General features: G+C 42.6%; 1 protein-coding gene across 2 annotated transcripts in view; it reads left to right on the top strand.

Annotated features, from left to right (window-relative positions):
- Window positions 1-8,978: 8,978 nt before the first annotated feature.
- crhr2 (corticotropin releasing hormone receptor 2) overlaps window positions 8,979-27,817 on the top strand; it is a 124,895-nt gene continuing 106,056 nt past the window's right edge. For both annotated transcript variants that reach the window (XM_088348054.1, XM_088348062.1), the window contains exons 1-2: window positions 8,979-9,312; window positions 9,388-9,507. In XM_088348054.1, coding sequence (XP_088204180.1) covers window positions 9,192-9,312; window positions 9,388-9,507 — 241 coding nt within the window. In that variant the 5' untranslated portion in view covers window positions 8,979-9,191. The remainder of the gene's footprint in view (window positions 9,313-9,387; window positions 9,508-27,817) is intronic.

The following is a 27,817-nucleotide window of genomic DNA, read 5'->3' as shown; positions in this document are numbered from 1 at the left end:
ACCAGGGGTTTTGAAATCACTGCACAACTACTATTTAAGGTCCACAAAAACATAGTGCCAGAAAACATCCATAAATGATTCATTCAAAAAGAGGGAAATTATAATTTAAGGGGCTGTAGTGAATTCATAATCCCAAAGGTGTCATGAACCAGAACGGACTCTCGGATCCAATAGCGTTAGTTTCATAGTTTTTATTTGAAAGAGTTGTTGGAGCTGGCTTGGGACGTCGGCGCTTGTTGGTCGTCAGCCTCTTCGGGCGGAATGGCAGCTCCGTGACGGATAGACGGAAGGTGCAGCTTAGCAGGTAAGTCGATGGCCGCGGCGGGAGAGTAGGTCGCAAAACGTGGAACGGAAATAGGTCAAAAACGAGAGACAGGCATGAATCAGGCAAGAGGAGTCGTGGGTACCTTGTAGTCTGACGAAGCACTCAGGGATACAAAGAGTATACCCGGACGTCCATCTCTGGACGCAGACCGCTTAAGTGGAGAGCGTCAGCCAATCAGGAAGTGTGCTCCAGCACGCCAAACGATTGCCCCAGGTGACTTCACTTAGGCAATCACGACAAAAGGTGAGAACCACCAGGAAAAGTATGTGTGTGTCTGTGTGTGGAGTCAAGCTTTGGAACGGTCTACAAGACGAGATCAAACGGTGTCCAACTATTCACTTGTTCAAGTTTAGATACAAAGAAACATTCCTGGCGGAATACAGAGATGAGAAGGGTGGGGTATGAGTAGTGTGGGAGATTGGGAACAGTGCCTCTAGTTAACTTTGTGTTATTGTTGCTATTCTTATGTCATCACTGTTATTATTAATATCATTACAATTGTTGTTATCATTGGTGTATTTGGTGGGAAAGATGAAAGGGTAGGGAATATAAGTGTTTGCTTCTTTCTACCCCTTTTCTAACATATTATGCAACATTATTTTGTAGTTAAGTTATTTATTTTGTTCTGTTTTTATTTTGATGTTCGAATAAAGTTTTCATTCGTCATGTATTGGTTTTCATTCATCATGTGTTGGCCAACTTGCACTGGCTCCCAGTCCACTTAAGATGTGACTTTAAGGTTCTCTTATTAACATATAAATGTTTGCATGGGCTTGCACCCTCTTATCGCTCCGATTTGTTTTCCCCCTATGTTCCTGCACGGAGTCTGCGCTCGGAAAATGCCGAGAGCCAAGAAGTCTGCAGGCTCGAGAGTGTTCTCCATCCGGGCCCCGGTGTTATGGAACGCCCTGCCTCCGGAGATAAGATCTGCAACCTCAACGGAAGTTTTTTAATCGAGGCTTAAGACACACTTCTATTCCAAAGCTTATTATTGATGCCCACCTCGTATTCTGTATTGTCCTGTCTTCTTCCGGCTGTCTGCCTGGCCGATACGAAGGAGAAGGACGATTTGAGATGAGTCAGCGGACCAGTTTGACCTGAAGCATGCGAACGCCTGCATGGACCAGCTGGCAGAGGTGGGAAGCTGCGTCGTGGCCGTCATAGACTTTCTGGACTAGTTTACAGGCTGGGGGCGTCGTTGGTGTCATGCTCTTTCTGGACATCTTCAACATTTTACCTAATGTTTACTATTTTGTGTACAGTAATGCTAATTGTAATTCACCCTAGTCAATCCTGGAAGGGGATTACCACTTGTGAGGTCATTTCTTAAGGTTTCTCTTTTTTCCTCACACTGAGGTTTTTGAGTTGTTCCTTGCCCGCATGCGGGTTTAGGATCAGGTAATTGTGCAATTTTGTAAATATAATCCTGTGCAGTCCTTAGAGACATTTTTGTGATTAAGGGCTATATAAATAAATGGGACTTGACTTGACTTGACATGTAAACCAAAGAGATGCAACAAGCATCATAATCATCTGTTTATGTATTCATCCATCTGTCCAGCCATCTATCCCGTATTACATGGAGCTATCCACCTACCAAATAGTCCATCCATTAATTCATTATTTCATCCATCCATTGTGTCATCCATTTGTCCAACCATTCATGCATTGATTAATACTTTATTTCATCCAACTGTCCACCTATACACACTTCGACCCATTATTGCCATCTGCCCATCCAGCCATCCATCCACCCATCCATTTATGAATCTATTATTTAATCCGTTCCTTTCACCGACATTCATCCACCCATTCATCTTATAATCTACCTCCCCAACTACCCATCCATCCATCCTGTCAAGGACACGCTCCTGGGCGCAGAAGCACAGCGGAGAAACACAGATAAGTGCAGCAAAGGAAGTCTTTACTCAGAAAGGTTACGGTACACGGGGAGTCCGGTTTCGGGGAAACAGTATCAAAATCAACAGGGGCAGAAGTCCTGGTCCAAGAGGCAGGCAAGGGGTTGGTGGTCCGTTAAACTCACTTTAGCAAAGGCGTCAGTCCAATAATTCAGCAGGCAGTAATCGAAATTCAGGAGGGCAGGTGAAGGTTCCTACACTGTGAAAAACAAGACTGTGACAAGGCAGTGGACTAGAACTGAGCTGAGGAAATAGAAGGTTCTAATCGTGAAAAGAGAGAGGTGTGATTGGAGAGTAATCAGGACATGGGATGGAAATTAGACCCAGGGACTGAGTGCCCAAATAAGGTAAGGCCAAGCGAGATGGAGTAAGAAATCAGAAACCAAACCTGAGAGCAGGATATAACACATCCATCCATCCAATATTTCATCTAATCCATTATTTTATATATCCTTCATTACATCCATCCATTCATTATTCTCTGCAATTGGGTCCCTCTCCAGGAAGGTGATAATCTACTTATCATTCACTTAGTATTCGCCCATTCATCCAACCATTATTCATCCTTCGGTCTTTCTGCCCAAATTCAGTCCATTGTAATCTACCAAATATTTCATTGATCTGTTCAGCCATCCATCCATCTGATATTTCATCCTTCTGTTGAACGATTAATCCTATTTTCCTTTATTCATCATTTCATCCAACCATTCTCTATCTATCCTTCTGTCCATCCTATCATTCAGCCCTTGTTTGCCCACCCATTCAGCATTGTTTTCCTCTATCCAGCCGTCCATCCATCCTGTCTATCTGTACATCTATGCCTCCTTAATGATCCACCCAATATTTAATTGGTCTCTCCATCCATCCATCCATCCATCCATCCATCCATCTATCCGTTATTCATCCTTCTGTCTATTTCTGTCTATCTGTCTACCCATCTGTCCATTATGATCCACTCAATATTTCATTGATCTGTTCAGCCATCCATCCATCTGATATTTCATCCTTCTGTTGAACGATTAATCCTATTGTCCTTTATTCATCAATTCATCCAACCATTCTCTATCTATCCTTCTGTCCATCCTATCATTCAGCCCTTGTTTGCCCACCCATTCAGCATTGTTTTCCTTGATCGATCGATCGATCCATCCATTCATTCATCCATCCATTCATCCATCCATCCATCCATCCATCTATCCGTTATTCATCCTTCTGTCTATCTGTCCACCCATTTGTCCATTATGATCCACTCAATATTTCATTGGTCTGCCCATCCATCCATCCATCCATCCATCCATCCATCCATGCATCTAATATTTGATTGGGGCGGCAGTGGCTCAGGAGGTAGAGCGCTCATCTTGGGATCAAGAGATCGCAGTTCGAGTCCCGGCTGTTACATGTCGAAGTGTCCTTGGGTAAGACACTGAACCCCTTATACCCCCAATAAGCAGGTTAGCGCCTTACATGGCTGCACGGCCGCTATTGGGAAATGTGAAGCACATTGAAAAGAGCTTTGGGAAGTCTTCATTGACTTGAAAAGCGCAATATTAATGCAGATCATTTCATTTCATTTCATTCATCTGTTGAATTATTCATCCAAATGTCCTTTATTTATCAATTCATTCTCTATCCATTCATCCGTCTATTTTACCATTCATCCATCGATCAATCCAAAACTTTCCCTGTTTGCCCACCCATTCAGCAGTGTATTCCTCTATCCATCCATTCATCATTCACCCTTCTGTCTATCTGTCCACCCATCTGTCCATTAGGATCCACTCAATATTTCATTGGTCCATCCATCCATCCATCCATTCATCCATGTATCCGATATTTAATCCGTCTGTTGAGTTATTCATCCAACTGTGCTTTATTCATCAATTCATTCTACCATTCTCTTTCTATCCATCTGTCCTACCATTCATCCATCGATCGATCCACTTTCCTCTGTTTACCCACCCATTCAGCTATGTATCTCTCCATCCATCGATCAATACATCCTTCCATCCATCTATTATTCATCCTTCTGTTTGTCTGTCCACCATCTGTCCATTATGATCCATCCATCCATCCATCCATCCATCTGATATTTAATCAGTCTGTTGAATTATTCATCCAACTGTTCTCTATTAATAAATTCATTCTTCCATTCTCTGTCTATCCATCTGTCCATCCTACGATTCATCCATCGATTTCTCGTTTGCCCATCCATTCAGCTATGTATTCCTCCATCGATCGATCAATACTTCCATCCATCCATCCATCCATCCATCCATCCATCCATCCATCCATCCATCATCCATCCATTATTCATCCTTCTGTCCATCTGTCCATCCATCCGTCAATTATGATCCACCCAATATTTCAAAGGTCCATCCATCCATCCATCCTTCCATCCATCCATTCATCCATCCATCCATCCATCTATCCGCTATTCATCCTTCTGTCTATCTGTCTACCCATCTGTCCATTATGATCCATCCATCCATCCATCCATCCATCCATGCATGCATGCATCCATCCATCCATCCATACATCCATCCGTCCTTACATCCATACATCCAATATTTCATCTTTCTGTTAATCCATTCGTCCATGCATACATGGCTCCATCCCTCCATCAATAACGGACTGAACATCAAGTAAATTAAGTTTATCCAAGCATAGCTCAGGAGGTAGAGCGCTCGTCTTGGGATCAAGAGATTGCAGTTCGAATCCCGGCTCCTCCATGTTACATGTCGAAGTGTCCTTGGGTAAGACAGTGAACCCCTAATACCCCCAATAACCAGGTTAGCGCCTTAAATGGCTGCACGGCCGCTATTGGGAAATGTGAAGCACATTGTAAAGCGCTTTGGGAAGTCATTGACTTGAAAAGCGCTATATAAAATGCAGATCATTTCATTTCAATACACTGACTATTCAGTGACTCATGCTCATATTGACCACCTTACCAACAGGCTGCCTTGTTATATTCTCCTGTCTCTCAAAAGTGTTTACGTCCAGGTGCCTACTTTATATAGCCATCACTTATCAGTTTCAGTAAGAAAAAAACAGTTATCGTTTACCCATCGCAAAACCTACAGTCAGGCAGACCAATAGCATTCCTTAAAATTCAATTCTAAAAAAAATATACTGCTTACCTAAAACATAAAAAACAGTGTCATTAAAAATAAGTTCAGAATTAAACACTACCAACGTAAAACAGTCCTTAATGACCTTCTGCAAGAGAACCCAGTTGGCTCATGCTAGGAACTGCCTTTGGCATGAATGCTGAATTTCTGTGAGTAATTGACCCTTTGCTGCATTGAAATGACAAATTCATGAAACTGAAAAGTCACTTTGAAATAATTATCCAAATTCTAAATTAAAAATGTGTTGTAGCTCGATTCCCCTGCACCCATCTAATACATTTCGGAGCCAGCGAGTCAAAGCTCCCACGCAGTCAGAGCCAATCAATCTTTTTGCTGGATAACAACATGGAGGAAATCAATGTAGTTGTTGATGTGACTCTCATTTCTTGGCTCGACTATGATATCCAAACAACATGCATATAAATGAGGACACTCCTAAACAGTGTTCCCTCTAAGATGCGCGCGTGTGCAAATGCGCACTGCTGGCACATTCTCAGCGCACAAGAAAATCTAGCCAGCGCACAAAAATGAGGGCTCAAAATTATTAATTAAGAAACGAATTAAGTCAAAGTTACAGTGCATGAAGGTAAAAATACACGGGTTCCCCCGACGTTGTGTCCTAAATGCGGTATTTTGAAGTCGAGTCGAAGTAGAACGAAGTTGAGTAAAGTTAGTAGATTTTGTCGAGAACCGGCTTCTTCGGCTCGGCTCACTAAAAGGAACCGTCTCTTTCGGGTCCTAAACGGCTCTTCTTCTAAAATTATGCACAAAATGACTTGGGATCATGGTTGCTCACTGTTGTTTCAAGTGTTGCTCACCGACTTTGTGTGAACGCTCAGACCCGTAAGGAAAATCACAGGGAACGTTGCTCCTAAATAGGATAACAATGAGGCATCCTCGTTGTCTCTTGAAATGATTAACACTGCAAAGGTACTAACATGATTAACCTTGATATAATGGTGTCATTATTATTTGGAAGGCTTAAAAAATTGATGAGTTCGTATTTAACCACTAGATGGTGCCCTTTAAAACAATTTGTCAGTGTTTTAAAGATGAAATATTTGGTATAAGTGGTATCAACGTTTTCTCATTAATCAAGAGTAGGGCATTGAGCAGGTATCGATATCAAAGTATAAGTATAGTCAATATTATTTTAAGGTATCGTACTTGTGACAGTGGATGTTACCAGTATTGGCTGCCCTCTAGTGGCTATTTTACAACGTAAAATAATATTTAAAAACTGGTTGGATGCCTTAAACACTAAGGTCATAGGCGCACCATTTCCTGTGGTGTGTCTTGAGCAAGTACAGCCTGGGGGCAGCCCTCCCTCTCCAGGCCAACATTAGTTTTCCCCCGGTCTCAAACCGGGGACCTATTGTGTGTTAGGCGAATGTGCTAACCACGACACTACAGAAACATATTTTGAAATTAGAAGATTTATGATAATAATAATAATAATAATACATCGTATTTTGAAGCGCCTTTCAGGACACCCAGCACTCATTTCATTTGCTTTTAACGGAAAATATGTTCTTGGGATTTGAAGATATTTCTTTAAAGGGACATTGTTTATTTTTTAGCACCTCCTTGTGTTAAAAACAAACTTATTCATTAAAAGAAAATATTATTGATTTCAATTTTAGCAAGAAATGTATGAACAATGCAGCATGGCAGCACAGTGGTTAGCGCACGTGCGGCACAGTTCTGAGGTCATGAGATCGAACCTTCCTGTGTGGAGTTTGCATGTTCTCCCCGTGCTTGCGTGGGTTTTCTCCAAGCACTCCGGTTTCCTCCCACATTCCAAAAACATGTAGGTCAGGTTAATTGGCCGGTCCCTGGGTGTAAATGCTGGATTGAGTTGTCTTTCTCTGTGTGCCTAGCGACCGGTTCAGGGTGTCCCCTTGCCCACTGCCCTCCTTGACCCTACTGAGGATAAGCAGTGCATATAATGGATGGATGGATCAATGGATGAACAATAATATAAATGTGCATTTTTTAAAATACACCCTCGGTCGAGATATTTGGATTTATTTTACATAATATGAGGCTCAGCTAGAGGATGCTGACAAGATTGGCCGCCATCTTGCTAGTAAGGGTACCCCCAAAATCCAAAAAGCTTTCAGGCAAAAAAAAAAAAATGAAAAGGGAAATGATGCGTTATGATCTCTATGAATCTCTGTAGTTTGAGTTATTTCTTGTGCTTTGCACACTCACTTTTGTTTGCCCAACACAATGCATGGTGATTGTTTTTTTTTTTTTTTGTGTGTGTATTTTGTGTTGTTTTTGTTTTGTTCGTTGGGTTTTATGTGTGATTTTTGTGTTTTTTGTCCATTGTTTTTTTTTGTGGTTTTTGCATTGTTTTGTGTCCATGTTTTTTGGCGTGTGGATTTTGTTTTGTTTATAGTTTATGATTTTTTGTGTTCTTGTGATTTTTTTTTCGGTAGTGTTATGTATTTTTCCTGTTTTGTTTAAGGTTTTTTTTGTCCGTGGTTTGTTTGTTGTGGTTTTTGTCTTTTTGTTTTACTCATTGTCTATGTTTTTGTGGGTTTTGTGTTGTTGTTGATTTTTGTCCATGGCGATGTTTATCCTCTTTATGTCAGGACCAAAGTGTTTTTTTACCAATCGATGTCAGGACCAGAAGGGAAACAGGACCCAATTGCGTGACGTTTACCACAAGTTTTATTGAAAGAAAAGAGGAAGGGCTGAGCCCACGACTTATATATATATATATATATATATATATATATATATATATATACATATATATATATATATATATATATATATATATATATATATATATATATATAGCACGGCGGCGCAGCGACTAGCGCGTGTGCGGCACAGTTCTGAGGTCGTGGGAACCTCCTGCGTGGGTTCAAATCCAGCTACCGGCCTAACTGTGCGGAGTTTGTATGTTCTCCCTATGCTTGCGTGGGTTTCCTCCGGGCACTCCGGTTTCCTCCCACATTCCAAAGACATGCATTTCAGGTGGATTGGCCGGTCCAAATTGTCCCTAGGTGTGAATGAGCGAGCGAGTTGTCTGTCCCTGTGTGCCCTGCGATTGGCTGGCCACCAGTTCAGGGTGTCCCCTGCCCACTGCCGGGTGATTGCTGGGATGGGCTCCAGCACCCCCGCAGCCCTACTGAGGATAAGCGGTGCAGCTAATGAGATGAGATTGAGATATATATTTATACATATATATATCTCAATCTCATCTCATTAAAAAATAAAATATATAGATAAATATATATAAATATATATATATTTATATATATATATATATATTTATATATATTTATATATATATATATATATATTTTTTTTTCATAACATTTAACTATTCCTCTATTTTTGCCTAATATTCAAATCAATGTTTCTCTTCCAGAATGACACTCTTTTGTACTACTAGGAGGCACAAAATATTACACACTGTCCCTTTAAGGTGCACATTTTCTATCATCTCAGAGTCAGAACTTCCCCCCCACCCCCCTTACGTCTCGGTTACGCCCTCCACGCGTGCTTGTCCTTGTTGATTGACGCGTCATCCTATTATATATTATCATAATAGAAGCGTTGGGTGGTTCTGATTGGTCAGCGACATTCATTGCGCTCGCCAGGGAACCGAAGGAGCCGCTCGCCCGCTCTATCACTCTCTCACTCTCTCACTCACTCACTCACTCACTCACTCACTCACTCACTCACTCACTCACTCACTCACTCACTCACTCACTCACTCACTCACTCACTCAGTCGGTCGCTCCTTGCGCTCAGTGCGCGCTTGCGCACCTCCGTCCGCGTGCGTAATTCAGGACCATGGACGCTACCCTCTACCAGATCATTTTTGGGGAGCTGGAGGACTTAAATTGCACTTTTTTAGACGCTTTTCAAGACACGTTGTGGGAAAACGATTCACTTTCACTCTTGAGTACTGACGGTAAGAAGCGATACACCCCCCCCTTGATTTTACACGGAAAGGTGATGAATCACCAACTTTTGTCACCCATTCAAGGTTTCTACTGCAACGCCACCATAGATGAAATCGGTACCTGCTGGCCACGGAGCGCAACGGACAGAATTGTGGAGCGACCTTGTCCAGAGTACATCAACGGAGTCAAGTACAACACCAACAGTAAGATTTCTTTTCTTCATCGTGAGGGGTTTAAAAAAGTTCCGGTTTTGCGTCAGTTATGGTTTGATATGACAGAAGATGACAATAGGAACATCACCTCCTGTCACACCGAGCATGCGTAATGCTACAAGACAAACCACTTAAAAACCGGGACGGAGTTTTGCTGTGTCAGGGGAGTTCGGGTGCTCCGTTTAAATGAAGAATATGAAAATACGCTGCTGGTTTCTGTGAGTAACATGCCTTTGTGCATGATTTGAGAACCCGGTTGTCAATTCCAGTCATAAGCATGCCGGTTTCAGGGGGTGATCAGGCGCCCCCAAAATAATAACATTTTAAAAAATATTTTTCCTTTATAAGGACTCATTACAGTCTGAGTGCTCTCCTTTAACTCTCATATCAATAACATCACCCGGGCAGCTTACTTTCTCCATCAACGTCTTCGCCCCTCCCTCACCCCCCCACCACTGCCATCTTCGTCCATAGCCTTGTCACCTCACGCCTCGATTACTACAACGAATGAATGAAAACTTTATTTGAACGACAAAATAAAAACAGAACAAAAACAATAACTCAACAAATAAGCCAGCTCAGTAGCCTAGATGGTAGTGTGCCCGCTTTGAGACTGGGAGGTCGCTGGTTCGCGCCTCGGCCGAGTCATACCTAATTGGTATAATGGCGGCGCCCTCTGTTGGTTGCGGCTGCATCGGCTCGCTACAACGGGTCAGGCGTATCGACATTTCGTTCTGTGTACATTGTTACAAAGAATGACAATACAAAGGAAATTAAATTATAAATAACGTTACATAATATGTCCGAGGAACCTGTCGTGGGTTCAAATCCAGCTCCAGACTTCCTGTGCGTAGTTTGTATGTTCTCCCCGTGCTTGCGTGGGTTTCCTCCGGGCACTCCGGTTTCCTCCCACATTCCAAAAACATGCATTTCAGGTGAATTGGCCGGTCCAAATTGTCCCTAGGTGTGAATGAGCGAATGAGTTGTCTCTCCCTGTGTGCCCTGCGATTGGCTGGCAACCAGTTCAGGGTGTCCCCTGCCCACTGCCTGGAGATGGCTGGGAAAGGCTCCCCCCGCGACCCTAATGATGATAAGCTGTACGGCTAATGAGATGAGATTAATATATCAGAAAAGGGGTAGTAAGAAGCAAATGCTTATATTCCCTACCCCTTCATCTTCCCCACCAAATATACAAATGATATAACAACAATTGTAATGATATAATTAATAACAATTATAAGAATAGCAACGATAACACAAAGTTAAATAGACGCACTATTCCCAATCTCCCGCACCCCTCATACCCCACCCTCCTCATCATATTCCGCCAGGAATGCCCCATTTGATCTCGTCTTGCAAACTGTTCCAAAGCTTGACTCCACACACAGACACACACATAATTTTCCTGGTGGTTCTCACCTTTGGGATTATGAATTCACTACAGCCCCTTAACTTATAATTTCCCTCTTTCTAAATGAATAATTTATGAATGCTTTCCGGAACTATATTTTTGTTGACCTTAAATAGCAGTTGTGCAGTGAAAAAAATTACTAAATCATCTAATTTCAATAATTTGGACTGCAGGAATAAAATATTAGTATGGTCTCGATATCCTCGATGCAATTCCCGCCTCTGCGGTTTACCTCCAAAGTCCCTCCATAAACTTCAGCTGGTCCATTACTCTGCTGCGGGCATTATCACCAAAACATCTCTCTCTCCATCACATCCTTCAGCAACTCCACTAGCTCCCTATCAATCATAGAATAAACAACAAAATCATGCCCCTCTCTGATCTTCACATTGCCACACCATCCCGCACCCTCAGATCATCCTCATTCTATCTCAGAGCTCTCAGCCGCTCTGCCCCCCACTCCTGGAACTCATTGCCGCCAGACCTTTGGAATTCCGCCAGCCTTTCCACCTTCAAATCTGGACTCAAAACCTACCTCTTCAGACTTGCCTTTTCATGATCATCTTCCTCAAATACCGCCCCCCCTTTTAACTCTACTGTGTTTATATCCGCTATTTCCTACTTCCTTTTTTTATTCTTGCTTTATAGTTGTTTGGTACTCTATGTACAGTGCCCTGAAAGGTGCTTTGAAGTAGAATCTATTATTATTACTATTAAAGTTAATACTGATTTTGATGATACTGAATTTGTTTCTTCTTGGTCATAAAACCGCTTGGGTTTGAGGACACAGAGGTAGATTATTGATTTATTGTTTATATTTGATGACGGAAATATGATTGTTTGTGGTTGCTTGACAAAATTTATTAGATAAATTCCATGATTTTTCTTCTGTATGTGTATGTTTGTGTGTACTCTATTAGAAATAAATGAGTAAAAACTGGGCATGGCATAGTACCCCTGAACAGTCTTAAATGGTCATAAATCAAGTGATTTCTTTTTCTAACCACTCTGGGTGCTCAGTACCCCTAGAGCTCTTTCTAAAGGTCTTTGGTTTTGGGGGCAGCAAGATGGCGGACAATTATGTCAGCCCCCTTTAGGTGAGCCTAAAGTAAATGCCCCCTTATAACCGCACCGGGTGAAGCACATACATTGTAACAGCCCTGAAAGTAAAACGAAAAAAATGAGTTTTTTTTTTGTAATCATTCGTGTATTTTTGCTTATTATTCAATGAAATTTTGTTTTGTTTTTATAGTTCACATTTTTAACCAGTAGGAGGCGCTAACGTGACGTGGGTGTTTGGATTTATTTGAAAATGTTAATTCCCCTCATAGAGATCAAAGAGATCAAAGCCAGCAGAGAAGCTAATGTTGTGACTCATTTCATCTGTAGGTAAATTGTATTTGTTTTTATACTCATTATTGTTCTCATTTCTATTTTCTCATATATATATATACTGACGTGGATGGATGGTGTTATGAGTGCAGAAAACAGGTCTAAATATGATGGAAACTAGAGCTCTTGTTGGTGATAGAAAGGAGTGGAGGGGTGTTGTGAAAGGATAGTGGGATTGTGGACGCGTTCTTAAGGATGGGCTGGCCTCCTGTATGATGCGGCAGGGGTAAACCAGTGAAAGCTGGCGGGCCCTGCTGTTGAACAAAAGAGTGTGTTGTGTCACCCTGACCCGAGTGACATTGCCGCTTTCTGGTGTTTCATCTGGAGGGACGAAAGCATGACCAACTTGGGTGCCGAGGTGCCTAACTTGTTTGGGTGTTTGGGCAATTGGGTTGGCCATGGTCCAAATTTTTTTGTGTGTTTTTGCTATTTATTTCCCTTTTATTTTCTTTGTTATTGTATGTGTGTGTCTTGCTGTCGGTCACCCCTCTTGAGGGATATGACCAAGGTAGATAAATAGATAGATAGATAGATAGGAGGCGCTAAATAAAACACAGTGTTCCTTTAAAACAGGGGTCCGAGACTTATATTACTTGGTGGCTGCCAGACTGAGGGGTATGAATGAGGGTGGGCCAAATAGGGTTTTCAAAGGAAAAGCTCTGATTAGAACATTTAATTTTTCTCAGATAATGTACACAAATCCATGTGGTATTTTATTTTCATGTATATTATTTTGCACTTCAGAATGTCACAGTTTATATTCCTTTTGCATTATACGTGTACATTAATATATGAATTGTATCCCCATGAAAATAAGTCACTTGATAAATATTAAATCAAGCCATCATTTCTGTGGGCTGCAACTCATGGGCCACAAATTGACCGCGGGCCACGGGTTTGAGACCCATACTTTAAACTTCCTTCTTATTTAACCATTATGGATTTTTTTGGTTCGAAATTGCTAAATTTTCATGTTATATTAAGACTATTAATACCATTTGCATGTAACGTGTTTATGCTGTGAGCATGCGCGGATGGAGAGTGAGGCATGCGATTCTCTTGCCTTATGGCAGAGGGCGATTGTGAGACAATGAATTCTGTTTTGTTCCACTCATTCATCCACCCATCCAGCTTTTTATCAATCTGTCCATCCACCCTGTCTTTGTTTTCCCTCCTTTCCTTCCTTCCTTCCCTTCACTTCATTCTCTTTCCCACCTTCCCTTATTCTCTTTCCTTCATTTCATTCAATCCATCCAACCCCCCTTTCTTTCTTTCTTTTCTTCCTTCATTCCTTTCTTTCTACCTTCCTTCCTTCCTTCCTTCCTTCCTTCCTTCCTTCCTTCCTTCCTTCTTTTATCACTTCCTTCCTTCCTTCTTTTATCACTTCCTTCCTTCCTTTGTCACTTCCTTAATTTTGTCCTTAATTCTGTCCTTCCTTTTGCCCTTCCTTCCTTCTTTCCTTCTTTCCTTCCTTCCTTCCTTCCTTCCTTCCTTCCTTCTTTCCTTCCTTCCTTCCTTCCTTCCTTCCTTCCTTCCTTCCTTCCTTCCTTCCTTCCTTCCTTCCTTCCTTCCTTACTCCGTCCCTTCCTTAATTGTGTCCTTACTTCCATTCTTACTTCCGTCCTTACTTCCGTCCTTCCAATCACCCTAATTTCCGCCCTTCCTTCCTTCCTTCCTTCCTTCCTTCCTTCCTTCCTTCCTTCCTTCCTTCCTTCCTTCCTTCCTTCCTTCCTTCCTTCCTTCCTTCCTTCCTTCCTTCCTTCCTTTCTTCCTTCCTTCCTTCCTTCCTTCCTTCCTTCCTTCCTTCCTTCCTTCCTTTTATTTCCTTCATTCCCTTCACTTCATTCTCTTTCCACCTTCCCTTATTCTCTTTCCTTCATTTCATTCAATCCATACAACCCCCCGTTTTCTTCCTTCCTTCCTTCCTTCCTTCCTTCCTTCCTTCCTTCCTTCCTTCCTTCCTTCCTTCCTTCCTTCCTTCCTTCCTTCCTTCCTTCCTTCCTTCCCTTCTTCCTTCCTTCCTTCCTTTCTTCCTTCCTTCCTTTCTTCTTTCCTTCCTTCCTTCCTTCCTTCCTTCCTTCCTTCCTTCCTTCCTTCCTTTTTTCCTTCCTTCCTTCCTTTCTTCCTTCCTTCCTTCCTTACCTACACCCTTCCTTCCTTCCTTCCTTCCTTATTTCCTACTTTCCTTCTTTCCTACTTGCCTTCTTTCCTTCCTTCCTTATTTCCTTCTTTTCTTTCCTCCTCTCTTCCTTCCTTCCTCCCTCACTTCCTTTCTTCTTGTTAATTCTTCCTTTTACGTTTTTCTTGCCTTACCTTTTCTCCTTACTTTCCTTCTTCCTATTTCCTTTGCTTTCCCTTCTTCCTTTCTCCATTTCACTTTCCTTTCCTCCCTTCAACCCTTTTTATTCCTTTTTATTCTTGTTGGCCAGACATTAAATTGTTATGACATTTTGAACTGCATCAAAATAATAATGCTCATAATGATAATGATAATAATAGATTCAAATATTACTACTTCTTTTTAATAAAATATCAAATAATTGATTGTTCCTTGTTTATTCTTATAATGATGTATTATATGTTTGTAGTTGTTTTTCCGTATTTGTTATGCATTTATTTCTGTATTTATTTATCACATTGTTGCATTATAGTCGTAGTAATGATCTTAGTTGCCCTTGTTGAAGCACTCTACATTTTAGTTGTATCTATTTGTGTATTTGGTATGCATTTATATCTGTATTTAGTATTTTGTTGTATTATAGTCGCAGTAATAATCCAAGCCGCCCTCGTTGAAGCAACCCACCCATTTTTTGTCATATGAAAGACAGAGTCGATCCCTATACAAAGGATAACAACATGTACTCTTTACAAGTTCCTTCCTTCCTTCCTTCCTTCCTTCCTTCCTTCCTTCCTTCCTTCCTTCCTTCCTTCCTTCCTTCCTTCCTTCCTTCCTTCCTTCCTTCCTTCCTTCCTTCCTTCCTTCCTTCCTTCCTTACTCCGTCCCTTCCTTAATTGTGTCCTTTCTTCCATTCTTACTTCCGTCCTTACTTCCGTCCTTCCTTTTATTTCCTTCATTCCCTTCACTTAAATCTCTTTCCCACCTTCCCTTATTCTCTTTCCTTCTTTTCATTCAATCATCAAACCACCCCTTTCTTTCTTTCTTTCTTTCTTTCTTTCTTTCTTTCTTTCTTTCTTTCTTTCTTTCTTTCTTTCTTTCTTTCTTTCTTTCGTTCCTTCCTTCCTTCCTTCCTTCCTTCGTTCGTTCGTTCCTTCCTTCCTTCCGTATTTCCTATTTATTCTTTTCTTCCTTCAATTTTTCCTTCATCTCTTCCTTCTTTCCTTTCATCCTTCTTTTCTTTTCCCTTGTTCCCTCTTTCATTCATTCTCTTTCCTTCTTAAATTTCATCCATCAACCCCCCCATTTCCTTCTTTTCCTTCTTTCCTTCCTTCCTTCCTTCCTTTTTTCCTTCCTTCCGTCCTTCATCCCTTACATCCTTTCCTCTTGTTACTTCTTTCCTCTTGTTACTTCTTTTCTTTTACTTTTTCTCCTTACTTTCCTTCTTCCTATTCCCTTTGCTTTCCTTCCTTCCTTTCTCCATTTGACTTTCCCTTTTTATTCCTTTTTATTCTTGTTGGCCAGACATTAAATTGTTATGACATTTTGAACTGCACCAAAATAATAATGCTCATAATGATAATGATAATAATAGATTCAAATATTACTACTTCATTTTAATGAAATATCGAATAATTGATTGTTAGTTATTAATTCTTATAATGATGTATTATATATTTGTAATTGTTTTTCCGTATTTGTTATGAATTTATTCCTGTATTTATTTATCATATTGTTGCATTATAGTCGTAGTAATAATCTTAGTTGTCCTTGTTGAAGTACTCTATATTTTATTTGTATCTATTTGTGTATTTGGTATGCATTTATATCTGTATTTAGTATTTTGTTGTATTATAGTCGCAGTAATAATCCAAGCCGCCCTCGTTGAAGCAACCCACCCATTTTTTGTCATATGAAAGACAGAGTCGATCCCTATACAAAGGATAACAACATGTACTCTTTACAAGTTCCTTCCTTCCTTCCTTCCTTCCTTCCTTCCTTCCTTCCTTCCTTCCTTCCTTCCTTCCTTCCTTCCTTCCTTCCTTCCTTCCTTCCTTCCTTCCTTCCTTCCTTCATCCCTTACATCCTTTCCTCTTGTTACTTCTTCCTTTTACTTTTTCTCCTTACTTTCCTTCTTCCTATTCCCTTTGCTTTCGGCTTAGTAATAATCTAAGCCGCCCTCGTTAAAGCAACCCACCCATTTTTTTGTCATATGAAAGACAGAGTCGATCCCTATACAAAGGATAACAACATGTACTCTTTACAAGTGCAAAATAAAGAAAGTTAGAGTGAGGAAAAAGTCAAAGGCGAAAACAATCAAGGCCACACTCAGGTAAAAGTAGAATCTCTTGCTCAGTCTGGTGAATATTTTAGCATGTTACTACGGGGTCAATGTCGATGAAGAGAGTGGCTTCTTCTTTTTGAACTTCACAAAGTCTGAAGAAAAAAAACATCACTTATCTCAATGAAATGATTTCTGAACGTTATGTACCAAAACTTACTTTTCTCCCCGGATCACCTCAAAAAACTTGATGCTGTTATCTCCTCAATAGCACAGAGCTAAACAGCTACTTAGGGCCCTAACCTGCGACCCCCGACTCCAAATAGTTGCCCACCCTAGGGTAGAACATTCAAGTTCAAAGTGTTTGTCATATGCACAGTAACGATCCACGATTCCCCGCACAATGAAATTCTCACTTTGCTGTCCACACAGTGTAGAAATAGACACGAAGAAACTATATACATGTATACATAAATGTCAAGAACCGGAACAGAATCAGGACCCAAACGTGTGACATTTCTCACACTACTCTTTCATTTTATGGGAAATGGGGAGTCATACACGTTAACCCAAACGCCAGTGATTCGGCGATCATTGAGCGTAAGACTAAGGCAGCAGTCTGGCGTGGAACGACAGGAAGCCAGAGGCTGACGAGATCTATACCAATTGTCCGAGCAGATATCGGACAGATGGGGTCGATACCCGACAGGACGGGACGGACAGGATTGATATAAAAGGAGGATATTGAAATCAAACAAGACAAACGAAACGGGAACGGAACTGGAAATGGACATTAAACAGGACAAAATAAACGGGAACAAAACAGGACAGGGAATACCAACAGGAAACAGGACCGAGTCAAAACCCACGTCTTGCGGGGCAGAGATTCATTGACGGACTGACCAAGGAAGAGTGAGAGCACTGAGGTTAAATAGATGGAAAGCCAATCTGTCAACGAGCCGCAGCTGGCGCCACACGGGCGGGGCCAATTGCGCGCCATGGCAACCGTGACAATAATAATATGATGAATATTAAAAAGATAAAAATACAAGATTAGCTCAAGATGAGTTAAGGCAATAAGATAAAAATAAGATAAAACACAGTTGAAAGTGATGGTAGTGCAAGAATAGACCAAGTATGGTCCAGTTTAAAGTGTCCGTAGTGTGCTGAGCGTGTCTGTGGTTGTGGCGTTCGAATATGGATTTCTAGTATGGATGCAAATCATCAAATAATAGGGGGCCCCAAATCTAATTTTCCTTAGGGCCCCACGAAGCCCTGGGCCGCTGAATGGTTTTATATCTGAGAACAATCTTTTTAAATCCATGGAATCAGGACTGAGGGCTTAGCCGGTCACACAGCCGTTTGCGGCTGAATCACGGCCAGAAATTTCTGCCTGTGAGGCGGACGCTATTGGACGCTTTGAGATCGCCATACAGACGAGATACAGCAGTGCTTAACACGCGGTCGCGCGGGTGGCAGCGTTTTGCACAGCCTTTCACGGGCGTATCGATGCTGAACCACGGCCAGAAATTTCTGGCCGTGAAGCAGACGCTGTTGGTCGCTGTTGGACGCTTTGAGACCGCCATATAGACGAGATACAGCAGTGCTTTACTCGCGGTCGGAAATTCACATGCGGTTGGCCGCGTGAAAAAGTTTTGAGCTGCTCAAAACTTTGAGCATGTTTTAACCGCGGGCGGCACACGAGGTAATGACGCGGAAATGACGCGGAACGACGTGCTTTGGCCGCGGCCAGGGCGTGGTTACACATGGGTAGGACGGGAAATTTCAGCGGGTAATCGTGGGTGGGGCACGGTCATAGCATGTTCTGCGCCTGTATCCCGGTGTTATTATGTGAAATTAGCGTGTTACGCGTGTGACGGTCAAATGCCTTTCTCCGCGTATATACAGCGCGATTTGCCGAGCACACGTCAGTTGTGCTCGAGACGTCAAGGGGTGGACATGGATCCCCGTCACCGTAGTGACCTCGTCTTAATCCATTTTTTTTTATCGACATTTATTTTCATTTCATAACAAGATAATAAAATCAAAATGAAAAACTATTACAATAATAACATATTGGCTTCTTCGGTGCCATAGCTTGAAATCTTGATCTTCACGGGACTGTGTCTTGAGCGGTTATGATTTCTACAGCGCGGTGTTATGCCGAGAAATGCATCCCTGCTGAGATTCGCATCCCCTCGCTACAACGATACAAACTGCGTAGGAGTCGGATTTGGGCACAACACCGGCTCGGGAGCTTTTATACCCGTGGTCCACACGAGAAAATGACGCGGAAATGACGCGATGAGGAAGCAGAACAGTCGCCGGCGTCTGTTTTGCGGGCATACCACCGATGAACAGCGGGTTGGCCAATTTTGCGCATTTTCCATCGCGGGCAACCACGGGCAAAAAAACCCCGCAAAATTTTAGCCGTGATTCAGCCGCAAACGGCTGTGTGACCGGCCCCTAACCACTCTACTGAGACAGCCCTGATTAAGGTAAACAATGGTCTTCTACTGGCAATGGACTCCGGCGCGTCATCACTCTAGCTGCTGCTGGACCTTAGTGCTGCTTTTGACACTGTGGACAATAACAGCTTACTAGAACGGTTGGAAAACCGGATTGGTGTCTCAGGAACCGTAATCTCATGGTTCAGATCCTACCTCTCAGATAGGACGCACTGTGTTAAATATAGTGAAATGACATCTGAGCCCTTTGGTGGTACCTGTGGTGTTCTGCAGGGTTCATTACTTGGCCCCCTTCTTTTCAGCATCCACATGCTTCCATTAGGTGATATTATTCGCTAGTATAATATCAGTTTCCAATGCTACGCAGATAACACTCAACTATATCTTCCGATGGAGGAATCTGCCCCACTATACTGTGGAATATTAGAGGCTTGCCTCACTGAGATAAAAGAATGGATGTCACTCAACTTCTTGCGCCTTAACTCTGAAAAGACCGAAATGTTAGTTATTTTTCCATCTAAATGCCGTGACTTGTTCTCAAAACCTGCTCTGAACATTGAGAAATGTAATATCACCCAGAGGGACTCAGTAAAAAATTGAGGTGTCATATTTGACCCCGATCTGTCCTTTAGAATATTACCGGAACAGCTTTTTTCCATCTTGGCAACATTACTAAAATTCGCCTAATGCTATACAAATAAACATGACTTGACTTGACCAACACTACCAATGCCTGCTTATCCGGCCGCCCGATACACCCAAGCGCTTCCTTTTGATGGACCCAAGCTGCTGTATTGATGTAAAGTTGACTGTTTTTGGATGTGAATTTCCCAGATTTCCATGCTATGAAATTAACCTGTTTCATGGGGCGGCAGTGGCTCAGGAGGTAGAGCGCTCGTCCTGGGATCAAGAGATCGCAGTTCGAATCCCGGCTCCTCCGTGTTACATGTCGAAGTGTCCTTGGGTAAGACACTGAACCCCTAATGCCCCCAATAAGCAGGTTAGCGCCTTACATGGCTGCAGGGCCGCTATTGGGAAATGTGAAGCACACTGTAAAGCGCTTTGGGAAGTTTTGACTTGAAAAGCGCTATATAAATGCAGATCATCATCATATTCCTAAATATAAAAACAATCATCACACTCAACACATAGTCACGTTTCAAAGATCAGTCTAATTTCATTGTTTGTAAGTACGTTTTTCAATCGTATTTCCTTTTATTGTGAAGTAGCGCTTGTGTGTGACTTCATTTCCTGTTCATGTGTTTAGAAAATAAACGCCTTCCGACCGAGTGGTCGTGTACGGCCGGGTTATTGTGGGAAGATGGCTGCTCGGTCGTCCACGTTTCATTGGCGAGGGAGGTTAAAACCTAAATGAGTGTTTTTATCTGACTAATTCTGCCAACAGAGAGTTTATATCTTGTATATCTCTCACAATTGACTTTGCTCCCTAACGCCATCTACACAATCTTTTTATCCCTATGGATTTACTTTCATATGTTGGTCCACTAAGACTTTCAAGATTAGGAATTGTGCGCATTAAACAGTGTTCTGTAGACAAGTAAATAGGAAAAAGGTTGAGATACAATAGTTTTGCACACCATTGGTTGGTACATTAAAACAGATGTATTTTTCTTAGACAAAATGGTTGGCCTTTAATACCGCACTCTGTCTTCTTAGATTTGAGTGTATCCATATTTTTCATCTCAGAAGCAAAGGTTTTATATTTACATTGGGATAGTTTTATGTTGTCAGACACCGCCTCTGCCAGTCAGCAGGAATATAAAAGATGTTCCTGTGAATCGTTTTTTGACTCAATAAGATTGAAGTTTTTGGGGGGTATTTTATTGTGTTTGGTATTGCAGAGATTGGTTGCTGCTATATGTCTTATATTTACTTTGAATCTGACACCCTTTCTTTAAAGGGACATTGTGTACTATTCAGCGCCTTCTATTGTCATGATTACTGATGTGACTCACCTGTGCCGCATGTTCTGATTGGCTCCCTGTCACTATTTGAACCCAGTCCTGTCTGTCCCCTGTTGTCAGTCCGTTTGCGAACCTCAGTGTACACTAGGCAAGCCTTTTTCGACCCTGTCCCGTTTTTGCTCCCGTCTGTCTCCGGCTATGACCTGTTTTGCTCCTGACCACGTCTGTTCTCTCGTCCCGGCTCACGACCTCTTTTTGTCCCCGACTACGTCCACTCTCCCGTTCTGGCTTACGACTCGTTTCTGACCACGCCTCGCTCTCCCAGTCCCGGCTACCGACCCGTTTTTCCTTCTCTGACACCACCATCACTCGCAACAGAGGATCCACTTCCGTGTTCGGATCCCAGTCCAAATCAGAGAGCGACTTGCCTCCCGCGTCCAGCGAACACCGGATCGTGGGTGCAGCCCTTCCTGGTTTCTTTCAATAAAACCTTTGGTAAACGTCACGCAATCGGGTCTGCACCCACAAGATGTGGGTTGTGACTCTGTCCGGTTTCCTGCTTGTGTTTCCAGTCCGGAATCGTTCCCGTCTATTTTGTCCTGTTTAATATCGATCTCCAGTTTCGTTCCCGGCTATTTTGTTCTATTTGTTATCGATCTCCAGTGTCTGGTAGCTTTCTCGTTTAGTTTGTCCTGTTCAATTTCGATCTCCAGTGTCTGGTACCGTTTCCGTCTATTTGGTCCTGCTTGTTATCGGACTCCAGTTTCCAGTGCCTGATATCTATCCTGTCCGTACCGTCCTGTCCGGTATCGGCCCCATCTGTCCATCTGCTCATGCGTTTGGTATCTAACTCATCTGCCTCTAACTTCCTGTCTTTCCACGCCAGACTGCTGCCTTAGTCTTCCGCTCAATGATCGCCGAATCACTGGCATTTGTGTAACGTGAATGACTGCCCCTTTTTCCGTAAAATAGAATGGAATAGAATTTACTTTTATTGTCATTCTTTGCAACCATGCACACAGAACGAAATGTCGATACACCTGACCCGTACAGTTAAACCGTAGCGAGCCGATGCAACCGCAGCCAAACAAGGCGCTGCCATTTTAGACCCAACTGCTGTGTTGGTAGTCACTAGGTGACCAAACCCCCTAATTCCAATCCTTAATGCCGAGCGCCAAGCAGGGAGGCATGAGTACCAATGTTGTAAGTCTCGGCCGAGGCTTGAACCAGCGACCTCCCAGTCTCGGAGTGGGCGCCCTACTATCTAGGCTACCGAGCTGGTTCTAGGCTACCGAGCTGGTAGCTTATGTGAGAAACGTCACGCATCTGGGTCCTCCTCCTGTTCCGGTTCTTGACAAAGACCTCTGCAATCATCAATTAACAAGTGCAGTAACAGTTTATGATTTGGAATTTTAACTTTGGTTGAAGTTCAGAAAATCTCAATGAGAGGCATTCAAAAGCAAGAACGAGCGACTTGTATCGGTCCAAAATCTTTCAAATACCCGTTAAAAAAATCCTCATGGCTTCAACGTAAATCATAGAGACGGAACTCTGCAAGGCCAATGCTCCCCACGTCATTTTAATTGGCTGCGAGTTCACCATGCGAAGCTTCCCCTTTAAATCACTCTCAGCAGCCGCTGACATGTAGACAATGGGATGTTGACGTCGGCGCATTAAGCGCTTGAGACATGGCCCGTTTCGTGGCACAGGCTTTTAAAAGCTTTGATAGGTGACTATAAGATGTTGCGAGCAATCATGTGTCACTAGAACAAGTCACAAGTGCCGGCTCTCTCATCTTCTCGATGATGCCGTGACGTGATTGGCCGAGTAGCTCTCAAAGGACGGTCCTATATATTTGGAGAGGAGGCTAAGTTGATGACAAATTACATTTACCCCCAGTTTTTCTTCTATTATCATATAACGCCGGGTACATTTGCATGTATTACCACTCATCGCTTTGAAGAAAAACTGCATGTGTGCTAAAAACAACAACAAAACACAATTTAGCAAACCAGAACACGAAAACCCGATGAAACCTGACAAAGAAGTGAAAGATGGAATGGAAGTGGCAGGCCAGATCTTCTCAATGCCAGGACATGGAACGGGTGCAGTTGACAAGCTCTTTACCTCCAGAGCTGAGGATGGAGGTGGCCAAGGGGCCAAGTCCTTTGCTTCAGGAACAGAGACAAAAATGTCTGAGGGACCATTTCCTCACAGACGGAACTGGGACCTTCTCCTTGTCACTGGAACAGTAACAAGGGTGGAAAGACAGTCCTTCTCGGTAAGGACATGGTATAGGAGCGGATGAAGTTCTTTGTCCTTCCCCGCCGGAAAGGGAACCTTCTCCTTGCCTATGGGAGGGGAAACAGATGAGACCAACAGTTCTTTTTTTGGCGGAATAGAGGAAGAGGGCCTGTCAAGGGTCCTAGGTTTTCCCCTTCAGGAACAAGGACAGCAGTGTCTAAGGGACCTTCTCCTCGCTGCTGGGACAGGGGATGTGGAAGCTTTCTTCTGGGTCATTTGGTTGTCGGGGAATTGTCTTTCAATTCAATTTCCGATCAATCTTCGATATCCTTGTCAGGTTTAATCAGGATTTAGTTTTCTGGTCTGGATAGTTAGTTAAATGTTTTTTTAACTGGTTGTTCGTTACATTGTTCATGATTTAGTTATTAAGGTGTTGTAATGTAGTTGAGGTGTAGGCTCTCTTTGTATTTTAATTTGTATTTATAATTTTTACCATTATAATGTCCATCTTTGATTTGTGTTTATGTAGTTCTCTCACGGCAGCACGGCGGCGCAGTGGTTAGCGCGTGTGAGGTCATGAGATCGAACCTTCCTGTGTGGAGTTTGCATGTTCTCCCTGTGCTTGCATGGGTTTCCCCCAACATTCCCAAATCATGCATGTCAGGTTAATTGGCCGGTCTAAATTGTCCCTAGGTGTGAATGAGCGAGTGTGTTGTCTGTCCCTGTGTGCCCTGCAACTGGCTGGCAACCGGTTCAGGGTGTCCCTAGCCCACTGCCCGAAGATAGCTGGGATGGGCTCCAGCACCCCCCGCGACCCTACTGAGGATAAGCAGTGCAGATAATGGATGGATAGTTCTCTCACAAAAAAAAAGAATCCTCCAGGAGTCACATTTTCGAACGTTTGTCGTGCAGCCAAAATTACGAAACACAATGAAAGCACGCACAGGTTGAACATGCCCTCTCAGGTAAGGGGATGTAAATTCCCTTCCATGTCTTGCAGTCGATATAAATATTAATGCGCGTGCCGTGCAGAGCGGCGTAAGAGGTTTATGCATTTTTAAAGCTTCCTGTGTCCCTCTTTGTGTATTTATAGTTCTTTAAGTCGGCGTGAAATGGCAAGGTCGGATCCGTCTTTTTTTTTTAGCTGTTGGAAAACATTCATTTTAGCTACTGTGAGATCCCGCGTCTGTCGGCCCTCGGGCGAGACAAAGTTCTGTTTGTCAGCTTTGCAGAGTCGAGCCCTATCTCGGCGAGCCGTGCAGTTTTCTTGTCACACTCGGCGGCGGAGTCGGGCTGTGGCTAATTATTCTCTGAATCGCATTGCTTCCCCTGGATGAACCTCACCTCGGTCCTCGTTTTATTGTCACGCCGATCAGGGACAGCCAGAATGGCTATTGATTTTCTTATCTGGATTAATAAAGTCAGAGTCAGACTGCGTGTGTCTTCATACTATGTTCGAAAAGAGGTTTTGAAGTGAAATAAAGAGATGACTGACCTTGATTCGCCGTACTGCAAACCCTGAAAGCGACAGATTCGAGATTCAAAATTCAAAGTGTTTATTGTCACATGCACAGTAAAGAACCAGGATTCCCTGCACAATGAAATTCTTACTTTGCTGTCCACACAGTTGCCAGCGAAATAAAACTAAGAAACGATATTTATGCAAACCTGTCAACCTATATGTTTTTGCCGTACAAAGTATGTTTATTATGCATTTTAAGACGTGTACGACGTACAAGAAAATCTGTACGGAAAAAAGGAAGCCACAAGAGAACAATGTTGCCGTTATTAAGCACACTTGTTAAGGAACATGGCAACAGTTGCGCGCATTTACGAGCCCTTCAACCAAAATTCAAGCACTTTTCAACCCTTGAAAACCCAACATTTGAAATAAAGCATTTTCAAGGATTTCAAGCACCTGTACAAACCCTGCATATCTCGTTTATTTTTCAAACTGGTCATGAAATTTGTCAATTATGGGTACCATCCGGTAAACACCGACTATCACGAAACGGCAAATCAATCAAGTGAAACAAGTTCGCCGCGGTAGCCTCTATCTCGGTATATTTTTTTTTCGTTGCAAATGAAGCGAGCGGTTTGATGCTACTGTGCGCATGCATCTGCCGCCTCGGATTTCATGAGGTAGATATGTAGTGAAATGAAGTCCGTCTCTTTTTAGAGAACCGGCTTTTTTGGCTCAACTCATTCAAGAGAGCCGGCTCTCAAACGGCTCACTTGCTTTGATGCATTATATTACGAATGATTATGTTGTACAAAGAAGTTGAGAAAAAAAGGAAGTATAAAAGGAGAAAATGAAAAAAGACAGGTTTGTGGTTATCCCTTTAATCAGTATATTACCAACAATGATTTAATGCAGAAAATGAATTATTAATTTGAATAAGAAAATTCTACTTAATTATATTTGCATGTATTTTTTCCTTCTACAGTGAATGTCCAAGCTACTTCATTTTTGAACTTTTTTTATAATAAACCCCATTCATATCAAGCAGCTCAGTATCTCACAACAAAATGTTAATTAAAATTTTTATGATATAACGAAACACATGTACAATATAACATGTTAAACTACAGATATAAACACGTTTAAAAAAAATATGGTGTAAGATTATTGTGTATTTTGTAAGGGAAAATACGAGTTTGTAAGGGCATGGATCTGTAGAGGTTGGCAGGTATGGAATTAAGACAATAAAAATACATTTGAAACTGACTGTAGTGCAAGAATAGTCCAAGTATGGCCCAGTTTAAAATGTCTGTAGTGTAATAAAGTGTCTTTAGTGTGCTCAACGTGTCTGTGGTGTATCGTTCGATCAGGGTTTAAGAGTCTGATAGCAATGGGGTAAAAATTATTCTTTAGACGGGTTGTCCTGCATTTCACACTCCTGTACTTTGTCCTGATGGTATATGTGTAAACAGTCCGTGTTGTGGGTGGGGTCCTTATTGATAGAAGGAGCCCTCCTGTGGACTCGGTGGTATATGCTCTGCAGAGAGTGCAGTGGAGTCCTGGTGATCCTCGTTCTTAACCACTCTCTGCAGGCGTTTGCGGTCCATGGCTGTGATACAGCCGTACCAAACAGTGATGCAGCTGGTCAGGATGCTCTCCAGGATGCATCTGTAGAAGTTGCTGAGGATCTTGCTCTACGTTCCAAACTTCCTCAACCTCCTTAGGAAGTACAGTCGCCATTGAGCTTTCCTGACCAACTGTGTAGTGTTGAGGGTCCATGTGAGGTCATCAGTGATCTGCACGCCGAGGTACTTAAAGCTGCTCACTTGCTTTACTTCAAGCATAAGGATAAAAAGTGGCTGATGAGGTCTCCTCCTCTTCCTCATGTCCACTATCATCTCCTTTGTCTTTTCCCTATTGAGGGTGAGGTTGTTGTTCTTGCGCCGTGTCACCAGCCTCGCCAATTCCCTCCTCTAGGCCGCTTCGTCCCCCGCAGTGATGTGTCCTATCACTGCAGTGTCATCGGCGAACTTTAGGATGTTGTTGTCCTCGTCGGAGGCCACACAGTCGTGCGTTAAGAGGGTGTAGAAGATTGGGCTGAGGACACATCAGTTGATTTTTCAGATTCAGATTCAGATTCAGATCTACTTTATTGTCATTCTAGTACACGTGTATACAGAACGAAATGTCGATGCATCTGACCCCCACAGTTTCCTTGAATGTACAGATATAAATAAAGTTGTATTGTATTATGGCTACGTATAGTATTTTACCATAGTGCCGATAGTGCAAGAAGAGTAGCTAACCAGATGTGCAAAATGGGCAGTCAGGTTAACAAGTCAGGTACACAGTAACATTAACACTGTAACAATAACGCTGTAATTACAATAGTGCAGAGAGCAATGTGCAAGGAGTGGCAAGCTATAAAAAAAAACTGCCAGTAGTGCAAAAAGTCAGATTAGCAGCCGTTTAGAATTAAGTTAACTATATGTTAGATTGACCATTTAACAGTCTAATGGCCAGGGGGACTAGACTATTGCGGAGCCTGGTGGTCCTGCACCGCACACTGCAGTACCTCTTCCCAGAGGCTAGCAGAGTGAACAGTCCATGATGGGGGTCCCCGGTAATTTTGCAATTGGGAGATTGAATAAGAGCTTGCTCTGTCCACTCCACGCATCGGCCTGGTATCGCAGTACCTCCGAGAAGGGTGCATTCGCACTGATCGCTGCTTGGCCCTGTGGCTAGGACCTTCACTCAGCCTCTTGGCTGGGAGCAAGTGTCTCGTCCTCTTGGCTTTGTAAATGAAATGAAATGATCTGCATTTATATAGCGCTTTTCAAGTCAATGACTTCCCAAAGCGCTTTACAGTGTGCTTCACATTTCCCAATAGCGGCCGCGCAGCCATGTAAGGCGCTAACCCGCTTATTGGGGGTATTAGTGGTTCAGTGTCTTACCCAATGACACTTCGACATGTAACATGGATGAGCCGGGATTCGAACTGC

Source organism: Urocampus carinirostris, chromosome 1 (genome assembly GCF_059441175.1).
Source record: "Urocampus carinirostris isolate Australia breed hairy pipefish chromosome 1, RoL_Ucar_1.0, whole genome shotgun sequence".
Taxonomy (NCBI): Eukaryota; Metazoa; Chordata; class Actinopteri; order Syngnathiformes; family Syngnathidae; genus Urocampus; species Urocampus carinirostris.
The sequence above is the reverse complement of the archived record's forward strand: the minus strand, read 5'-3'. Positions and strand labels throughout refer to the sequence as shown.